The sequence below is a fragment of the Xenopus tropicalis genome, chromosome 8 (assembly GCF_000004195.4).
Source record: "Xenopus tropicalis strain Nigerian chromosome 8, UCB_Xtro_10.0, whole genome shotgun sequence".
Lineage (NCBI taxonomy): Eukaryota > Metazoa > Chordata > Amphibia > Anura > Pipidae > Xenopus > Xenopus tropicalis.
In genome coordinates this window covers 123,891,341-123,911,716 of record NC_030684.2, presented here as the reverse complement: position 1 = coordinate 123,911,716, position 20,376 = coordinate 123,891,341, and the positions used below count along the sequence as shown (strand labels likewise).

Sequence of the window (20,376 nt, the reverse complement as noted above, 5' to 3'; positions counted from 1 at the left end):
ATGTCAACCAGCTGCTTTGCCATGCTGCTTCCTTGTGCACTCTGTACACAACCCCCCCAGCTCAGAGGGTAAGTTTACCTGGCCTGACATGCTGCTATCATCGTAGCCATTAAGGAAATGTTGTGGCCACCCACCTTGGGGTTAGACCACCACACTGCGACCACCCACCTTAAGGTTAGGCCACCACACTGTGGCCAACCACCTTAGGGTTAGACCACCATACTGTGGCCACCCACCTTGGGGTTAGACCACCACACTGCGGCCACCCATCTTGGGGTTAGACCACCACACTATGACAACCCACCTTGGGGTTATACCACCACACTGCGACCACCCACCTTAAGGTTAGGCCACCACACTGTGGCCAACCACCTTAGGGTTAGACCACCACACTGTGGCCACCCACCTTGGGGTTAGACCACCACACTGTGGCCACCCACCTTGGGGTTAGACCACCATACTGCGGCCAACCACCTTGGGGTTAGACCACCACACTGCGGCCACCCTCCTTGGAGTTAGACCACCACACTGCACCCACTCATCTTGGGGGTTAGACCACCACACTGCAGCCGCCCACTTCGGGGTCAGAACAACATACTACAGTTTTCTTGAGGTTAATTAACACGCTCCTGTTAAAATCATTAGTGTTGGGCTTTAATATTATGGCCACTGTAGTGACAACTAGCCACAGAAAGAAATATTGTAACTGATAGACTTGTCGTGACTGGAATGGGGCTATTCGTTTCTCACTTGTTTGCACCTATAGTCCTTGTTTGCCCCCCCATGTAACTCAAGCTTTTTAAGTAAACTTAAAAAAAGGGCAAGCACTAACCCTAAGTTTAAAAGCATTCATATACATTTTGTGATAACTTTAACACTTTAAGCTATGCATTAGCTTTACTTTCGATGTAGTCTCTGAACGTGTTAGCCGTACTATGTTACCTTATTCTATTATGGGTAACATTATATATGCAGGGTCCGTAGCCTCAGGCTTGCTATGTTTATTTTGCTCCTTTTTTTCTCAATAAATATAATTTTATATACATGTGTATGAACCCCTGTGTGTGCTGGCATTACTCCTGCAATATTTTAGCTTATATGGCTCTTGCACCTACTGTATGTAGGTTCCACCCACAGTGGCAGCACAGCCCCCTAAACACCTGGATAAATCAAGGAAAAGCTACATTTGCCCCAAATAGAATATGAGCCATGTAAACTGCTGTTAAAGTTGAAGCTACTGTGAGCAAGCTCTCCCTGATACACTTACAGGGGCAACTGTAATCCCTCAATATACCTATATATAAACACAGTAAAACTACTTCTGCCCTAGGCACACTGAACAAATGAAAAGGAGTCTGCAGCCTCTATAGGATATAACAGGGGCAGCTGTACTGTAATCACTCTATATACCTATATATAAACACAGTAAAACTACTTCTGCCCTAGGCACACTGAACAAATGAAAAGGAGTCTGCAGCTGAAATGTTGTCCCAGTACATACTGTATATAGCCAGCCTAGAAGCTCTGTATGGACAAAATGATCTATAAAGATTTAGGGACTTAAAATGTGAGGTCAGAATCAGGCTGCTTGATCAAGCAACTACTGTATATCTATGGATATACTATGCAATAGGCAAGCATAGTCTCACAGCTCTCTCTGCATACTCCAACTATAGCTCTCTACATACGGCATACTCCAACTATAGCTCTCTCTGTATACTCCAACTACAGCTCTCTCTGTATACTCCAACTACAGCGCTCTCTGTATACTCCAACTATAACTCTCTGTATACTCCAACTATAACTCTCTGTATACTCCAACTATAACCCTCTCTGTATACTCCAACTATAACTCTCTCTGTATACTCCAACTATAGCTCTCTCTGTATACTCCAACTATAACTCTCTCTGTATACTCCAACTATAGCTCTCTGTATACTCCAACTACAGCTCTGTATACTCCAACTATAACTCTCTCTGTATACTCCAACTATAGCTCTCTCTGTATACTCCAACTACAGCTCTGTATACTCCAACTATAGCTCTCTCTGTATACTCCAACTATAACTCTCTCTGTATACTCCAACTATAGCTCTCTCTGTATACTCCAACTACAGCTCTGTATACTCCAACTATAGCTCTCTCTGTATACTCCAACTACAGCTCTGTATACTCCAACTATAACTCTCTCTGTATACTCCAACTACAGCTCTGTATACTCCAACTATAACTCTCTCTGTATACTCCAACTACAGCTCTCTGTATACTCCAACTATAACTCTCTGTATACTCCAACTATAACTCTCTGTATACTCCAACTATAACCCTCTCTGTATACTCCAACTATAACTCTCTCTGTATACTCCAACTATAGCTCTCTCTGTATACTCCAACTATAACTCTCTCTGTATACTCCAACTATAGCTCTCTGTATACTCCAACTACAGCTCTGTATACTCCAACTATAACTCTCTCTGTATACTCCAACTATAGCTCTCTGTATACTCCAACTACAGCTCTGTATACTCCAACTATAACTCTCTCTGTATACTCCAACTATAGCTCTCTCTGTATACTCCAACTACAGCTCTGTATACTCCAACTATAGCTCTCTCTGTATACTCCAACTATAACTCTCTCTGTATACTCCAACTATAGCTCTCTCTGTATACTCCAACTACAGCTCTGTATACTCCAACTATAGCTCTCTCTGTATACTCCAACTACAGCTCTGTATACTCCAACTATAACTCTCTCTGTATACTCCAACTACAGCTCTGTATACTCCAACTATAACTCTCTCTGTATACTCCAACTACAGCTCTCTGTATACTCCAACTATAACTCTCTGTATACTCCAACTATAACTCTCTGTATACTCCAACTATAACCCTCTCTGTATACTCCAACTATAACTCTCTCTGTATACTCCAACTATAGCTCTCTCTGTATACTCCAACTATAACTCTCTCTGTATACTCCAACTATAGCTCTCTGTATACTCCAACTACAGCTCTGTATACTCCAACTATAACTCTCTCTGTATACTCCAACTATAGCTCTCTCTGTATACTCCAACTACAGCTCTGTATACTCCAACTATAGCTCTCTCTGTATACTCCAACTATAACTCTCTCTGTATACTCCAACTATAGCTCTCTCTGTATACTCCAACTACAGCTCTGTATACTCCAACTATAGCTCTCTCTGTATACTCCAACTACAGCTCTGTATACTCCAACTATAACTCTCTCTGTATACTCCAACTACAGCTCTGTATACTCCAACTATAACTCTCTCTGTATACTCCAACTACAGCTCTCTGTATACTCCAACTATAACTCTCTGTATACTCCAACTATAACTCTCTGTATACTCCAACTATAACCCTCTCTGTATACTCCAACTATAACTCTCTCTGTATACTCCAACTATAGCTCTCTCTGTATACTCCAACTATAACTCTCTCTGTATACTCCAACTATAGCTCTCTGTATACTCCAACTATAGCTCTCTCCGTATACTCCAACTACAGCTCTGTATACTCCAACTATAACCCTCTCTGTATACTCCAACTATAACTCTCTCTGTATATCCAACTATAACTCGCTCTGTATACTCCAACTATAACTCGCTCTGTATACTCCAACTATAGCTCTCTCTGTATACTCCAACTATAACTCGCTCTGTATACTCCAACTATAACTCGCTCTGTATACTCTAACTATAGCTCTCTCTGTATACTCCAACTATAGCTCTCTCTGTATACTCCAACTATAGCTCTCTCTGTATACTCCAACTATAGCTCTCTCTGTATACTCCAACTATAACTCTCTCTGTATACTCCAACTATAACTCTCTCTGTATACTCCAACTATAACTCTCTCTGTATACTCTGATTCATAGTATCACAGCCTGGATTCCTATATAATAGAGAGGATACACTTTGGGCCCAGGCTGATTTCCATGCTGCCTGAGTGACTACAGAGGGATTAAATGCTGTAAAACAGCTCATATACAGCAAGAGACTACAAGCAGCCAAAGCCAGCAGTATAGTGAGGAGTTAGTGTGTGTATATACTGCAGCTAATAACATTATATTACAGAGAGAGCTCTGCCTCATGTTTCTACCAGCTCAGAAGATAAGGAAGTGAGTGCTTCTGACATCACTTCCCTCTCTTACTCCGCCCCCAGCCCAGTTCCTGCCTTAACTCTTTCCTTCTCACCTAATCACAGTTGCAGCCCATGTGCTTATAGCTTCAGGGCTTTCCTATCTGGGAACAATGTAATCTGTTTACGTGTAGGTACAGAAGTATGAATTAGCTACACTATGGGGCTGATTTACTAAGACACGAATTCGAATCCGAATTAGAAAAATTCCGATTGGAAAACGAACATTTTGCGACTTTTTCGTATTTTTTGCGATTTTTTCGGCATCTTTGCGACTTTTCGGAAATTATCGCGACTTTTTCGTTACCAATACGATTTGCGCGAAAAAACGCGAGTTTTTCGTAGCCATTACGACTTGCGCGAAAAAACGCGAGTTTTTCGTAGCCATTCCGAAAGTTGCGCAAAATCTGGCGATTTTTTCGTAGCGTTAAAACTTGCGCGAAAAGTCGCGCCTTTTTCGTAGCGTTGAAACTTAAAAGGCGCAATGTTTCGCGCAAGTTTTAACTCTATGAAAAAATCGCGACTTTTCGCGCAAGTTTTAACACTACGAAAAAATCGCCAGATTTTGCGCAACTTTCGGAATGGCTACGAAAAACTCGCGTTTTTTCGCAAAAATCGCATTGGTAACGAAAAAGTCGCGATAATTTCTGAAAAAATCGCAAAATATAGTATAGTTATAGTTGGAGTATACAGAGAGCTATAGTTGGAGTATACAGAGAGCTATAGTTGGAGTATACAGAGAGAGTTATAGTTGGAGTATACAGAGAGAGTTATAGTTGGAGTATACAGAGAGCTATAGTTGGAGTATACAGAGAGCTATAGTTGGAGTATACAGAGAGAGTTATAGTTGGAGTATACAGAGAGCTATAGTTGGAGTATACAGAGAGAGTTATAGTTGGAGTATGCAGAGAGCTATAGTTGGAGTATACAGAGAGAGTTATAGTTGGAGTATACAGAGAGAGTTATAGTTGGAGTATGCAGAGAGCTATAGTTGGAGTATACAGAGAGAGTTATAGTTGGAGTATACAGAGAGAGTTATAGTTGGAGTATGCAGAGAGCTATAGTTGGAGTATACAGAGAGAGTTATAGTTGGAGTATGCAGAGAGCTATAGTTGGAGTATGCAGAGAGCTATAGTTGGAGTATACAGAGAGAGTTATAGTTGGAGTATACAGAGAGAGCTATAGTTGGAGTATACAGAGAGCTATAGTTGGAGTATACAGAGAGCTATAGTTGGAGTATACAGAGAGAGTTATAGTTGGAGTATACAGAGAGTTATAGTTGGAGTATACAGAGAGCTATAGTTGGAGTATACAGAGAGCTATAGTTTTAGTATACAGAGAGCTGTAGTTTACATTGCCGTGTAAAACCGGCGTAAAATCGGCGTAATTTTTTTACACGTTTTTTATTCCACCGGAACTTATGGAAAATAACGGCGTAATATCCAGCGTAATATTAGGCGTTCAGAAGGCGATTTTTTCCATTTATTTTACACAGCTTTTTACTCCATTTTTTCAGCGAATTAGTTTTACACAGCATAATAAATACGCCCCACAGTGTCAAGGGCCCACCAGAAAACCTTAGACCTTAGGCCCACTCTCCCCTTCTCTATTCACTCACTTTCTTTAGTCTCTTTATTACTTCTTTTTACATACTATTACCTATCCTTTCCTCCATTTCTTCTGTTCCTTCTCATAGATTTGAGTAATGGCCATGGGGAAGGCATACAAAGCAAATGGTTGGGTGAGCGGGGGCCCACTGACACCTGGGCCCACCGGGAGTTTACCTGGTATCCTGGTGGGCCAGTCCGACACTGGCTACACACCTTGATCTTCATACTACTGGTAAGGTAAATGTAGATGTAAAGTACTAACCTGGTGATTCATAAATTTAAATGTAGAAACTAGGGAATACTCACTGAATAAAATAAAACATAATGAAGCTGCATATACTGTAAGATTATCTATGGAAGTAAGTATGCCTCAGGAAAATTGTAGTAACTGAGCTTGCTGTACCACCTGGTGTTCATAGGTAGGCACACTGTTGTGCAGTTCCTAACTATTTGCTTTTAATCATTGTGATTAATATTGGTACACAAGGATAATGAGCTTTTTAGACTTTTTTCATGAACTTAAAATCGTGAACATTCGTGCACTTATATATATTATCACCTTGGTGAATGAAATACAGATGCAAATTGTTGGACTATGAACTAAAATTATCTATACTGCACACACCAGAAAGCTAAGAGGTGGACTATTGAAGCTTCTATTCTATTGGTCAGTAGATGGGGGTGGGTTTGTCTCTTTAAATTTCACTAACGGCTTGTACAGGTATGGGATCCCTTATCCGGAAACCCGTTATCCAGAAAGCTCAAAATTACGGAATGCCCATCTCCCATAGACTCCATTTTAATCAAATAATTCAGAATTTTAAAAACTGATTTCCTTTTTCTTTGTAGTAATAAAACAGTACCTTGTAATTGATCCCAACTAAGATATAAATAATCCTTATTGGATGCAAAACAATCCCATAGGGTTTAATTAATGTTTTATTGATTCTTTAGTAGACTTAAGGTATGGAGATCCAAATTACGGAAAGAACCCTTATCCGGAATACCCTTGGTCCCGAGCATTCTGGATAACAGGTCCTATACCTGTATATGTACACTTGATAAAGGGCATGGAAGGGGCCACAAACATGTCTCTGCAACATTTTTGTTTTGCCAACTTTTTTGTTGCAGTGAATTTTTTTGCAGCAAATTTTTGCTGCAGTTTCACGGAAAAAAAATTGCCCAAGGCGAAATGTGGAATTTTGCTGCAAATCCATGCCTGCAAAACAAATCTGCTCATCACTAGCCTTCATATTTGAAACAACTGCATTTAAATGGTACCTCCCAAAACCTACATCATGTGCACAGGACTGCATGAGGCTAATGGTCATATTTAAATAGCAGTGCAAAGTGAGTAATATAAATTAGAGGTTTAATAAAGACTGACATTTTTTGGAATGGAAAAGGTGACACTTGGTCCCAGAAAAGGTGATACAGGTATGGGACCTGTTATCCAGAATGCTCAGGACCTGGGGCTTTCTGGATAAGCAATCTTTCTGTAATCTGGATTTATATAACCTAACCCACTAAGAAATCATTCAAACATTAAACAAACCCAATAGGATTATTTTGGCTCCAATAAGGGGTAATTATATCTTAGTTGGGATCAAGTACAGGTACTGTTTTATTATTACAGAGAAAAGGGAATCATTTAACCATGAAATAAACCCAATAGGGCTGTTCTGCCCCCAATAAGGGGTAATTATATCTTATTTGGGATCAAGTACAGGTACTGTTTTATTATTACAGAGAAAAGGGAATCATTTAACCATTAAATAAACCCAATAGGACTGTTCTGCCCCCAATAAGGGGTAATTATATCTTAGTTGGGATCAAGTACAGGTACTGTTTTATTATTACAGAGAAAAGGGAATCATTTAACCATGAAATAAACCCAATAGGGCTGTTCTGCCCCCAATAAGGGGTAATTATATCTTATTTGGGATCAAGTACAGGTACTGTTTTATTATTACAGAGAAAAGGGAATCATTTAACCATTAAATAAACCCAATAGGACTGTTCTGCCCCCAATAAGGGGTAATTATATCTTAGTTGGGATCAAGTACAGGTACTGTTTTATTATTACAGAGAAAAGGGAATCATTTAACCATGAAATAAACCCAATAGGGCTGTTCTGCCCCCAATAAGGGGTAATTATATCTTATTTGGGATCAAGTACAGGTACTGTTTTATTATTACAGAGAAAAGGGAATCATTTAACCATGAAATAAACCCAATAGGGCTGTTCTGCCCCCAATAAGGGGTAATTATATCTTAGTTGGGATCAAGTACAGGTACTGTTTTATTATTACAGAGAAAAGGGAATCATTTAACCATGAAATAAACCCAATAGGGCTGTTCTGCCCCCAATAAGGGGTAATTATATCTTATTTGGGATCAATTACAAGGTACTGTTTTATTATTACAGAGAAAAGGGAATCATTTAACCATTAAATAAACCCAATAGGGCTGTTCTGCCCCGTCTCATTATATATCTCATTATATACACACATTTTGGATCTAATTCAGTTCCAATCTGTTTATTTTGGGAATATACATGTGGGTTTTCCAATTAACGGGCTGGACAAATGTCACCAAGAAATGTGTTATTAAAGAATGGTAAATGGTTGGAGTCTGACTTATAAGCCTATTTGTAGGCAACTTGTTACCTAAAATAACAACCTCACTTTCACAATATTTACTCTCACCTCATTGCCCACTAGCTAGAGGCACTGTGTTGTAAATCCCAGTTCCCCAATACACATGTACTGTAAGTAAAGGGAATTCAGCCTACTGAAACAAGCACAGTCCAAAAAAGTGAGTGTAATCCAATGTATGCAGAAGTGTGCTAAGAAAGGTTTACAGTAGTGTAACCTCTATTTCAGCTCAATAGCTGCCTTCCCGGACTAGTATCAGTAGAACATGGGTTACACTGTACTCTCTCACCCAGAATGGGCCTTCTCTAAGTGAAAGAGGAAGGTGAGGGTGTTGTGAAACTACATGTCTCTTGCTGCTTTACAAAAAAATAACACCCACAGGGTTACACTCACAATACAGCTTCTCAGGGACCTGTACCACTGTACAGGCAATCTCTCTCCTGATTCCCTATTCACTGGGATCCCTACACTACCGGCAAAATGGCCTGGGAGAGTTACCTCCAAAACTATCAGTCCTATGTAGGGGCTCAGAACTGCTCTTTCTAGCTCTATACTACTATAAGGGGAGATACACCTGCCACTATCTAATGCTTCATTCATGGGGGCCCTGTTCTCCCACTATAACTAGGCCTGTGCCACAGGCTCACAGCAACATCCACCCTGTTCCTCAGGTGGAAGCAAAGAGGAAGTGCCACTCCTTTCCCAACACTATACCAAAGTGAGGCAGGAAGTGGTCACTATACCTGCTATCCATTAGCACACATATGTTAATGAACTTACTTAGGTACATTCCCATCTGTCCAGTATGGATTTAAAGCTATAGGGGCCATTTAATCTATGGTTCCCTACAGTAGCTTAACATACAGCTAAACCTTACACCAAAAGAAGGTACAAAGAGAAGGGATATAACCCCAAAAGCCTTTCAAAAACAATGAAAGATGTGCTGGCTATACCTAGACAACAGCTACAGGAAAATAAAACTAGAGAGAGGGAGAAACTATAAAGAAAAAACTGCTACAGACACTGCAGTCTCTTGTCATTTTTATATGGCTAGGCATAACCAGTCTCAACTGAGATGGAGTGCAGGAGGTGATTAAATACCCGGCAGGGGGATGTGAACAAAGTGTTATTACAATGGGAGGCATTTTGGATCAAAAAACTAAATAGCCTGGTCCCATATGGACTTAATGAATCATGGAATGTAAAATGCTTCTAATGATCTTGCACATAACTTATTGTTTTCTGCAGACAATTTCTACTTTTTGCTGCCGTAGTTAGAAATGAGGCTACATATGGTATGATTGTTCTTTGCTACTCTCTTAAAAGGCAGCTACATAAGCAAAGCATAAACTTAATTAAATATGATAAGGTGGAAGCCTATATATTTAGGTATGTTTTTCTTTAGGAAGACCTTCTGGTAGTTCCAGTAGCCCAATGACCCGTAGGGAAACGTAGGGAAGCAGGGGCATGACGTAGCCATAGGGCAGACATAGCCACTCACATTTTATTTGTGATTGGTTGCTTTGTATTGGGGTATAAATAACTGGAACCGTTCCCGCTCCTCATCCATTTTAGGCAGCATGGTAAAACGCCCACCCTCCCTCCCTATAGAGGTGGAGGCAACGAGTGGTGTTTGCGGAGTGATTGAGTTGCGGGAAAACAATGGTTGGGTTAGGAAGGGAGTTTTGATAATTGTTTGGAGCTGGCATGCCTGGAACCTCAGGGGTAAGTAAGTGGATCAGGAGGTGAGTTTTGTTGGGTAGGGGGTTCCGGGCTGGAAGGGCAGCTGGCAGTGCCAGTTGTGCTGCGCAGTTATTTGGCTTGTTATGGTGTATGTTTATTCAAAGTTGGTTGTTTGTTATACAAACATTTGTTTTGTGTTCATGAGATATTTTGTATATTATTTGTTCTTTATGATATGTTTTAAATTAAAACTTTTGATTGTTGTTAATAAATGTTCTGCGGCCATTTTTATCCCAAGAATTGGTGTCCGTGTGTTTATTGGGGTTGGTAAGTAAAAGAGGAAAAAGGTTTAAGGTTGGGAGAAAAGCGGGTCAAGATCCGACGTCGCTCACGTCATGGGTTTTTGGATGGAACTTTTTGCTGAATTGGATGGATAACTTCAGGATTAAAAAATGGACTTGTTTGTTGGACTTATATTGTGGAAGTACATACAGCTAAACCTTACCCCACTCCAATAAAAGAGTGAGGTCTGTAGAATTTTACTGGATGAGTAGGGCAAAAGTGAAACTCTAATGAATAATAAAAAAGTGTAATAAAGAAATTAGATTGTAATTAAAAGATTATGAACTGAAGACAAACAATAAACAAAAGCATGGAACATGAACTTCAAATATGCTGATGTCATTTATGCTTCAGCCTCCCCTTAATCATAAAATGCATGCCGCAACTGTTTTCCACTTGTTCATTTAAATTAATTCCCAAAGAAACGTTGCAATCACGCTATACTCCTTATTAACCTGTAACTAGCATTATCTTATAATTAAACCATATACCTGCTAATTAATTTTAATAATAATCATTTTCTAGACCAGTAACCATAGAGTATATAAACTTATCTCTGCATTTGCCCAATGTATTTGAGCATTTCTATCATGCATCAATAACCGGACAACTTTGCCGCAGCAAAACCTCCTTCTCATGAGGTAAGAAGTTCTGTCTCATAAGAATCTTTACAACAGATTTGTTCATAAATCATAATCACTGTATCTTCTGTATAAGAGATTTTCTGTGTTCAAAATAGTGTTGCCACTTGGCATGTACAGGCACCGTGTGTGGGGCTACGGGCTCACTACAAGGCAACACAAATGTATCTCATGTTTCCCTATAGGTCTGTAACTACAGGAATAATGGTCAACGCTGAATTAACAAAAATTGTTAATTACAAAAAAACACTATAAATTCTTTAAAATAGGATACTTTTATTAATGAGCAAATTTTTTCACCAGATATGAATTTGCGGAAAAATTCCATATATTGCTATCTGCAATTTTTTTTTCATTAAACTGCATCAAAATGTATTTTTATTTTAACATTACCGTGACATTTTTGACATGACCGTGACTTTTTTCTTAGCAAATTTTTCAGTGGGGTGAATTTGTGCAGCAGTTTTATAGAAAAAAATCGTCAATGCAAAATGCAGAATTTCGTAGCAAATAGAAAAAATAGCTTATCTCTACCTTCCAGTAATTCAGAGCTTTCTGCGTAATTAATTTCCATGAAAACAACCCTATAACTGTATATGAAAGCTGTGCTGCATCCTATTATAATAGTATGTATGTCAATTTACACTTCAGTGGCTTGGAGGCTTCATACACAAATGTTTATCTGTTTCCATCCGCTCCCTATATTTACACTGTACATTAGATATTTATGCAGAAATGGCCTATGTAAAAACAAGGCACAAATTAAAATTTGTTTCCACTTTTTTCACAATAATGAGGTTTTTTTTCTCGAGGCCAGCATATTTGAAAAACTTGAAAACTTTGGTACATTTACAATTGTTGTTACATTCAGCACTCTGCATCTAACTTTGCCTTCTGTACATCCCACATCAGCCCGTTGGCTGCATTTGTAGTTACCTTGTAGCCAGCCACATCCCATGTTCATATAGTGCAATTCCATAAGTCCTAAATACTCTTTATTACTCAGTAGGAAATATATAAATGCATAAATAGAAACTGTATTTTACAGCACAGAGGAGAACAGTCTGATATCCACTCCACTGAATGCATTTACAGCAAGTGTATTTTCACTATAATATAGACTCTGTTTTTTTTTCCTTTCCAAACAACAGGCCAATAAATAGAATGGATTTGCCTCTAATTACCATTATGCTTTGCCATCTGTTGCTAATACTTTTATGGTACAAAGATGGCGGATGTGAAACATTATTAGAAGGGTGCAGACTGGTTACTGAAGAAGTCAGTGGCTATTCTCTCCCTGGAGATATCACACTGGGAGGCCTCTTTTCTATTCATGTTGAAGTGACTTATCCTGTAATAACCTATAGGGAACGTCCCCAACCTCTTCAGTGCAGCAGGTACGTCCACCTGTGTCATTGTTTTCAGTATAATATCTGGTTTAACATATACATACAGATATAGAATCCATTCCATCTCCAAACCCCAGTATCCAAAAAGCTCTGTGTTACAGGTTCTTACTTTTAATTGTATGTATGTATGTATGTATGTATGTATATTTTTATTTATAAAGCGCTACTTATGTATGCAGCGCTGTACACTAGAATACATTAATACAAACAGGGTGTTAATAAGATAATAGATAAATACAAAGTATAACAATAAATAGAAATAAATACAAGATACAGTTGCAATAAGTTAAGAGTCAAAGACACAAGAGGATGGAGGTCCCTGCCCTGTAGAGCTTACAATCTATATGGGAGGGTAACTTACAGACACAAATAGGCAAATATAAGTGCTGTAGGTCACAGTGGGTGACATTACAGTATAAGTGCTATTTCCCAGATCGAAGCTCACTTCTCTTGACAGAAAATCATTCCCACAGTATATCAGTGAGTTTTATGCGATCTTCCACCTCATTACAGCAGCCTAGCAACCGGCTTCTGATAGGGTGCAGCAGCTTTGTTTTACAGTGCAACTCTAAACCCTTCATAGACCATTACTGTGTACTTTCTTTTATTTTTTTAGATTTCAAATCAGATTTTATCGCTTCCTACTCGCAATGGTGTTTGCAATCATGGAAATTAATGAATCAAATGATCTTTTACCCAATATAACACTGGGCTTCCACCTCTATGATTCCTGTTATAATGAGATACGGTCACTAAGAGGAGCAAAATGGATTTTATCAGGGAAAGAAAATGGAGTGCCAAACTTTCACTGCAACAAGGATCTTATGGCACTGGCTATTGTTGGCGACATGCCCTCTAAGGCCTCAGAGCCCCTAGCAAGGATCTTGGGATTGTACAGATATCCGCAGGTACATTACCCCTATGTAGTAATGTTAACACACTCTCTGTGATTATAGTTAGAATAAAAACCATTTAGGAATATTGTCATGGGAAAACAACTTTTTTTCAGAACACATCAGTTAATAGACCTTCTCCAGCAGAATCCTGTATCAAAATCCATTTTTCAAAAATGTAAACAGATATTTTATATTTCATTTTTAAATTTCACATGGAGCTAGCCATTTTCTTCATTTACCAGGAAGCTACAGTCACATAACTTGTGCTCTAATAAACTTCAGTCACACTTTACAGCTGAGCTGCAAGATGGAGGGATATCACACCCCTCCCAGCAGCCGATCAGCAGAACAATGGGAAGGGAGCAAAATAGCAGCTCCCAGTAGGTATCAGAATAGCACTCAATAGTAAGAAATCCAAGTCCGACTTGGGACTCCGCCAGTTACATGGGAGTAGGAGAAACAATAGGTTACCTGAAAGCAGTTCTAATGTGTAGTGCTGGCTCCTTCTGAAAGCTCAGACTCAGGCACAATGCACTGAGATGGCGACTACACACCAATATTACAACTAAAAAAAAAGATTTGTTGGTTCGAGAACATTTTTGTCACCTACTGCAACCAATCAGCACATACCATTAGCATCTCTTTAAAGACAAATGCCTTTTGGTTGCTAAGAGTTACTGCACCTGGGAAAAATTGTCTCTTTTATTATATTACCCAGATCAGATGATCTAGAAAAAATACCTGATTGCTAACAAGGAGTCCTCTTATAACTTTATGTTCCTGCACTAGAGGCATTGTTGGCAAAATCTTTCTTTGGATTAGCAGTGTTGGGTATTCCCTTTAGGGCTAAAATGGAAGGGCAAGTGTCTTTTTTTACAGCCCAGTACAAGTGTAATTATGTAACCAATGCAGTAATTTCAGATATATAACTTTCCACAGAATGATAGAGTTGAGTTATATCTGTTTTTCTTACTGTTATTTTTCAACAGATTAGCTATGCTTCTTTGCTGCCTTTATTGAGCAATAAAATTCATTTCCCATCCTTCTTCAGGACAATAAATAATATTGAATGTGAATGGTTTGCCATTGCTCAGTTGGTTAAGTATTTTAACTGGACCTGGGTGGGTGTTATATCCTCAAATAATGACTTGGGAATATTAGGTTCTCAAATTGCAATTAGAGAAATAGAGAAGAATGGTGGATGCATTGCATTTCAAGAGACACTTCCTATAATCAGCTCCATGGAGTCTGTCTACCGTATCATTGATGTTGTCAAGAGATCCAGAGCAACAGTGATCATTTTATTTTGTACCATAGAAAACCTTGTCCCTTTAATGGAACAGGCTTCTTTTCACAATATCACTGACAAATTGTGGGTGGGAACATCAAGCTGGTCCATTACCTCTGACTTCCCTAGGACTGACATTTTAACAACCTTAAATGGGAGCCTTGGATTAGCGGCTCAAAAGGGAAAAATTCCAGGCTTTAAGGAGTTCCTTTATAGCATCCATCCATCCAGATTCCCAGATGATCCTTACATGAAGTCATTTTGGGAGACTGTTTTTCACTGTATTTGGCCAGGAAATGATGCAGTCAATAATACATCTCCAGCACTGCTTAAAGAAGACATTGTTTGGTGCACAGGAGAGGAGAGACTGGACAGTATTGATCCCAATATATATGATGTCTATAACTTTATATATTCATATAGAACACATAATGCAGTCTTTGCAGTAGCTCATGCTTTGCACCAGATGAAGAACTGTGTCCCAGGGAAAGGGCCTTTCAAGAATGGATCTTGTGCTGATATTTATAACCACCGGCCTTGGCAGGTACTGTATATAATGCACAGATTAAGTTGTGTGAGGGAGCTGCATTCATTCATTTCATAGGAATGTTTCATTAAAGCCAGTGACAAAAAGCCCCTGTATATATTGTTACAGGATATTATGACTTCATTAGATGTTCCTTTATTCTCTTCCTTCAATGTATGTGTAGTGGAACTGTTCTACTATTTATGTGCAAATATCTAGAAAATGCATTCAATTTAATGTAATTATGAAGTAGCTTAATACAGAACTTTCCATGTTGTTGGGTATATTTAAGGCATCTATCCCCATAAAACTGTTACATGCATGGGATATTTTGGATGTCAAGAAAGTGGAGATGTTTAAATAGCAGTGCACAGTTGGTAATAAAAAACTGGAAAGATGCTGAACAAAAAGTTAAATAATTAATAAACCACAAATAATAAAAAATTGTCTCCGAATATTACTACATCATACTAAAAGTCAACACAACCCCTTTGTAATGTTGAATGTGCCTGCAGTTACAGTCCATTTGATGTCATCATCATGTAAAACACACCAGTTCCATTTATATTACATAAATATTAATGACTGTTTTTAAACAGATCACAGGAGATTAAATACATAGTCTTAGGAACAGTTTTGTCTGGTATATGAGAAAGTCAGCTTTAACATAATAGTGCCATTGGCTACTTATTTTGTGACCATTAGCCAACCTGACATAAGTCTTTAGGCTGATGCCACACGTGGCGTTTATACATTGAGTATTTTCTCAGCCTAAAAAATGCCGCACAAGCCACACAGCCCCTGGCCATGGCGTTTTTCAGCCTAGTACTGGTGATGTAGCAAATCCCATTTCCATGGTGCTAATAGTGCGAAATAGTGTGAATTTCCGCTAGGTCTGGCAGCTGCCTTTGTGTATACATAGGAATAGCTTGCTGTGCAAATACTGGCGTATTTCGGCAAACGCTTGAAAAATCCGTGCTAAGGTGTTTTCTATTTACGCATTGTGTGGTTTGCTTTGAGTCTTTTTAAGTTATTTCTATGGATGATGATATCATGTGTTTTTCAGCCGCCGAGAGAATTAGAAAATACGCAGCGTAAAAACGCCACGTGTGGCATCAGCCTTATGTTGCTCACCAATTAACAAAGGTTTTGAATTGCATTATAAATTCGAAGAGTTTTTAAATGTGACCATAGTAAAAGTCTACAGTTTGCCTGTTCTCGCTACCACAACTGCACTCATGATAGGACCTTATAATGCATTGAACCAGATTAAATTTTATGAGAAAAAGATTAATCATGTGAAAACTCACGGACAAGATTTAATTTGCAATGCAATTTAATTCAGAAAATGTATTTCAAAGCTTATTGTGGGGAAAGTCTATTGCAAATCTATGGGGAAAAATGGAAACTTAGTTTTGAGAACTTTTTTTCCTTTGAATTGAATCTTATACATGAATTTTCTTGTGATAAACCATGAGATAAGCTTGTCTATCCTGACTTCCACTGACCTGCCCTGTGGATGGGACAGGTGGTGAATAAGCCAAAACGTATCTTTTTCATTTTTGGGGACAACTCCTGGGGGGGGGCTGAGGTTTGGAAGGGAGGGTTACATATGGCCCTGACATTCTTCTTTAATTTACCTTCTTGACTAGCTTCTACCTTAATACCCAGAGGAATTCCCCAGCTGCTCATAAGTTGCTCCTCCCCCTCAAAAGGAATCCAAGACCCCTCCTAAAAACCTCCCTCAATATTTGTAAACCTTGCAGACACACAAAGTCCATCACCTTGTAGGACTGCAAAAAATAATAACAAAAATATGTGGCTTTGAGCTTCCTTTAATACAGCCCTCTCTGCAATGATTCTGTATTCCAGCATTCTTATTCTTTGAAAACAAATTATACAAATAGTGCCATCTTTTCTCCTAGCTGCTTCATTACCTCAGAAAGGTAGACTTCAACAACACAGCAGGGAAAAGAATATATTTTGATGAGAATGGGGATGTCCCTCAGTCTGTGGAGATTTTGAACTGGCAGCTGTTCCCTAATGGAAGTAATCAGTATGTCTCTATTGGAAGTTTTGATTCCGGCTCTCTAAATGGCGAGGGGCTCAGTATTCAGCTAAACAAGATTTTATGGAATGGAGGACACAGCCAAGTAAGTTTTATTGGACCCTAATACAATTTGCCTCAGACAGCTCCCATTGACTTCTGCACAACCTCCACAGCTGTAAAGTTTTGAATTAGTTTTATCATGTTTTTTATGTTTAATAAATAAAACATTTCTTAGTGGTTTACAGTAATTAGTACAATACATGATTTTTATTGGTAAAAAATACAATTTGAGGAAATTAAAAATGACAAAATTAGTAAATGGGCCCCTTAGTGATGGCAGAGAGCAGTGTTATCAGGCCACAAGCCAATCCTGCCTGTAGACCAAATGCTGATTATGAAATTTAATTGAATTGGGCAGATTTAATTTGTTTTCATAAACTTTTTATTTACCATTTATTTATTAGTTGGAATGGATTCATATATCTTTGCAAAGGGGAAGAAGCACACCAATATGCCAGCAATGCCTTTAACTCATTAATTTGCAGAAACAAATGGCGCAGGCTTTCGGGGGGGGGGGTAACCCCTTCTTCAGGTACAATACACACAAGTGAACAATTTAGTTATTAAATATCTTAACAGATCATGTGACACTTGCTTGTGACCCATTAACCCCATTGAGGCTGCAATATCAAGCAGTCCCAAGCAGCCATTCAATTATATATGAAACGACAATCCATTTCATAGGAGTCGTTATACTTCATAGTCTGTAAAAAATGGAATGGAATCATACCCAGGCTGTCAAATACATTATTAAAATTTCTTCATAGATCCCAGTTTCGGTTTGCAGTCATCCATGTCCCAAAGGCTACAGAAGAGCTGCAATTCAAGGGCAAAAGGTCTGCTGCTTTGATTGTCTGCCATGTTCTGAAGGAGAGATTCTCAACCCAAATGGTTTGTAACATTAGCATTTAGTTATTGGATAATAGATATTAAGGTTGAGAAAAATATGCAGTTAAATTCTTTCTTCTTATTTAATCTAAATACTACCATTCTTCTTCTGTCTAAATAAACAGAACAGGGTGCCTTACTAATGATGCCCTCAGTGGCACATTCATTTCCTTAGCTTTAACTACAGTTTTAGACATAATTTCTTTTAAAAGAAAAATGTAATCTTTGTTTAAATATGGATAATACAGATGCCATTACCTCCTACGACTTAAATACTTTATGAAGGAGTTGTTTTCTCGATGGCCCAAATGTGTTATGTGATACTGTAATTTACCACTTGCTTTGTACTTGGTAGCAATGTCAGACCCTGTAACTTAACAATAAACAAACATGCTGCAAATAAAAACATGCAGATTCAAAATGTGTCTTTAAGTACTTCTAGAGGCAGCATGTAGTCCCTGTTGTGTGTAGGCTTAACTCGCACACATTCTAATGCAGATTTAAGCCACATTATAGGTTGTGCCAACAGTTTGAACAAAGTCAGTAATGAATGCAATATTTGAAGAATGCAATTGAATACTTTTAGTCACTTTTAGACAGAAACATCTGATCAGCATATATGTCACATATATGTAGTGCAAAATCCATTGTACTTATACTTATTGCACACAGTGTGATTCAGATTGCAATCATGTACATATGGTGCAGAATCCAACCAATATTAAGCATTCCTGTCTACAGCTCCAATTGCTTCACACCAGGTTTGTGTATGGAAAGGCCTTTCTGCCATATAACGAGGAGGCCCACCTCCTGGGGCATTTGTATGGTTCCTTCTTCTCTCTGTATCACATTGTTTCTGTTATTCTAGATGACAGTAAATGTCTCAAGTGCCCAGAAGACAAATGGCCTGATAGCAGAAAAGAAGAGTGCCTACCAAAGCTCATTCAGTTCCTTTCTTATGAAGAAGCTCTGGGCTCCGCTTTAGCTTGTATTTCAGTCTTGTTTTGTCTCCTTACATTTTCAGTGTTCTGCCTGTTTATAATCAAAAGAAATACCCCCATAGTGAAGGCAAATAACAGAGATCTCAGTTACCTACTTCTCATCTCCCTCATGTTTGGCTTCATGTGTTCCTTGGCATTCATTGGCAGACCCAACCGGATAATGTGCATGATACGCCAGGTCATGTTTGCTGTCATCTTTTCACTTTGCGTTTCTACCATACTAGCAAAGACTATCACTGTCATAATGATATTTAGTGCTACAAATCCAGACAGTAAACTAAAGAAACTAGTGGGACTACGAATACCCATTTATATTGTCCCAGTGTGCACAATGATTCAGGTAATTCTATGCATAATTTGGCTGACCACAGACGCTCCATTTGCAGAGTTCAATATGGCAGCAGAAATAGGAATAATAGTGATTGATTGCAATGAGGGGTCCAGGGAGTTATTTGCTTGTGTCTTGGGGTACATGGGTCTCTTAGCTTCAATTAGTTTATTTGTTGCTTTTATGGCTAGGAAGCTCCCTGACACATTTAATGAGACCAAGTTCATTACATTCAGTATGTTGGTATTTGCCAGTGTTTGGGTGACATTTATACCTGCTTATCTCAGTACCAAGGGGAAACAGACAGTGGCAGTAGAAATCTTTGCCATTCTCTCTTCAAGTGCTGGGTGTCTTTTTTGCATCTTTTCCCCAAAATGTTATACAATATTACTGCACCCAGAAATGAACAGCAGACAGTACATCACAGGAAGAAATGCTAGAAAGCAATGGATTCAATAGGTATCGTAAATCATCAGAAGAAAAGTTCATTCAGCGCTGTAATTGTTGTATAAGACAATTGATTGCAGCTCCACCATTATCAAATTCACTCTGCTGAATCCAAAGACCAAGAAAAATATCTGTGGGGAAGCGCAAAAATACCAGGTTCTATATAATGTTTTATATACACATTTAGAACAAAATAAAGTGCAAGTGCTACTGCCAAATTCATTTTCGTAAAAATACAAAATGAAGGTGCCAGACTGCAGGTGATGGTATCCTTTCAAAAGCAGGATCTCCTCCTCACCAGATGCCCAAGGAATCAAAGCCAAACACAATGGCCATGACAATCAATCTTCTGCATGTGCAAATATATTTGCTATAGAGAGA

The 20,376-nt window shown here is 38.7% G+C and overlaps 1 protein-coding gene across 1 annotated transcript; it reads left to right on the top strand.

Annotated features, from left to right (window-relative positions):
* The first annotated feature begins 13,161 nt into the window (after window positions 1-13,161).
* Window positions 13,162-20,007, top strand: LOC105948120 (extracellular calcium-sensing receptor). Its single transcript, XM_031891766.1, has 5 exons — window positions 13,162-13,419; window positions 14,397-15,239; window positions 17,147-17,374; window positions 18,099-18,222; window positions 19,088-20,007. Exons 1-5 carry the CDS (start codon window positions 13,162-13,164, stop codon window positions 20,005-20,007), a joined length of 2,373 nt encoding a protein of 790 aa, XP_031747626.1.
* Window positions 20,008-20,376: the final 369 nt, after the last annotated feature.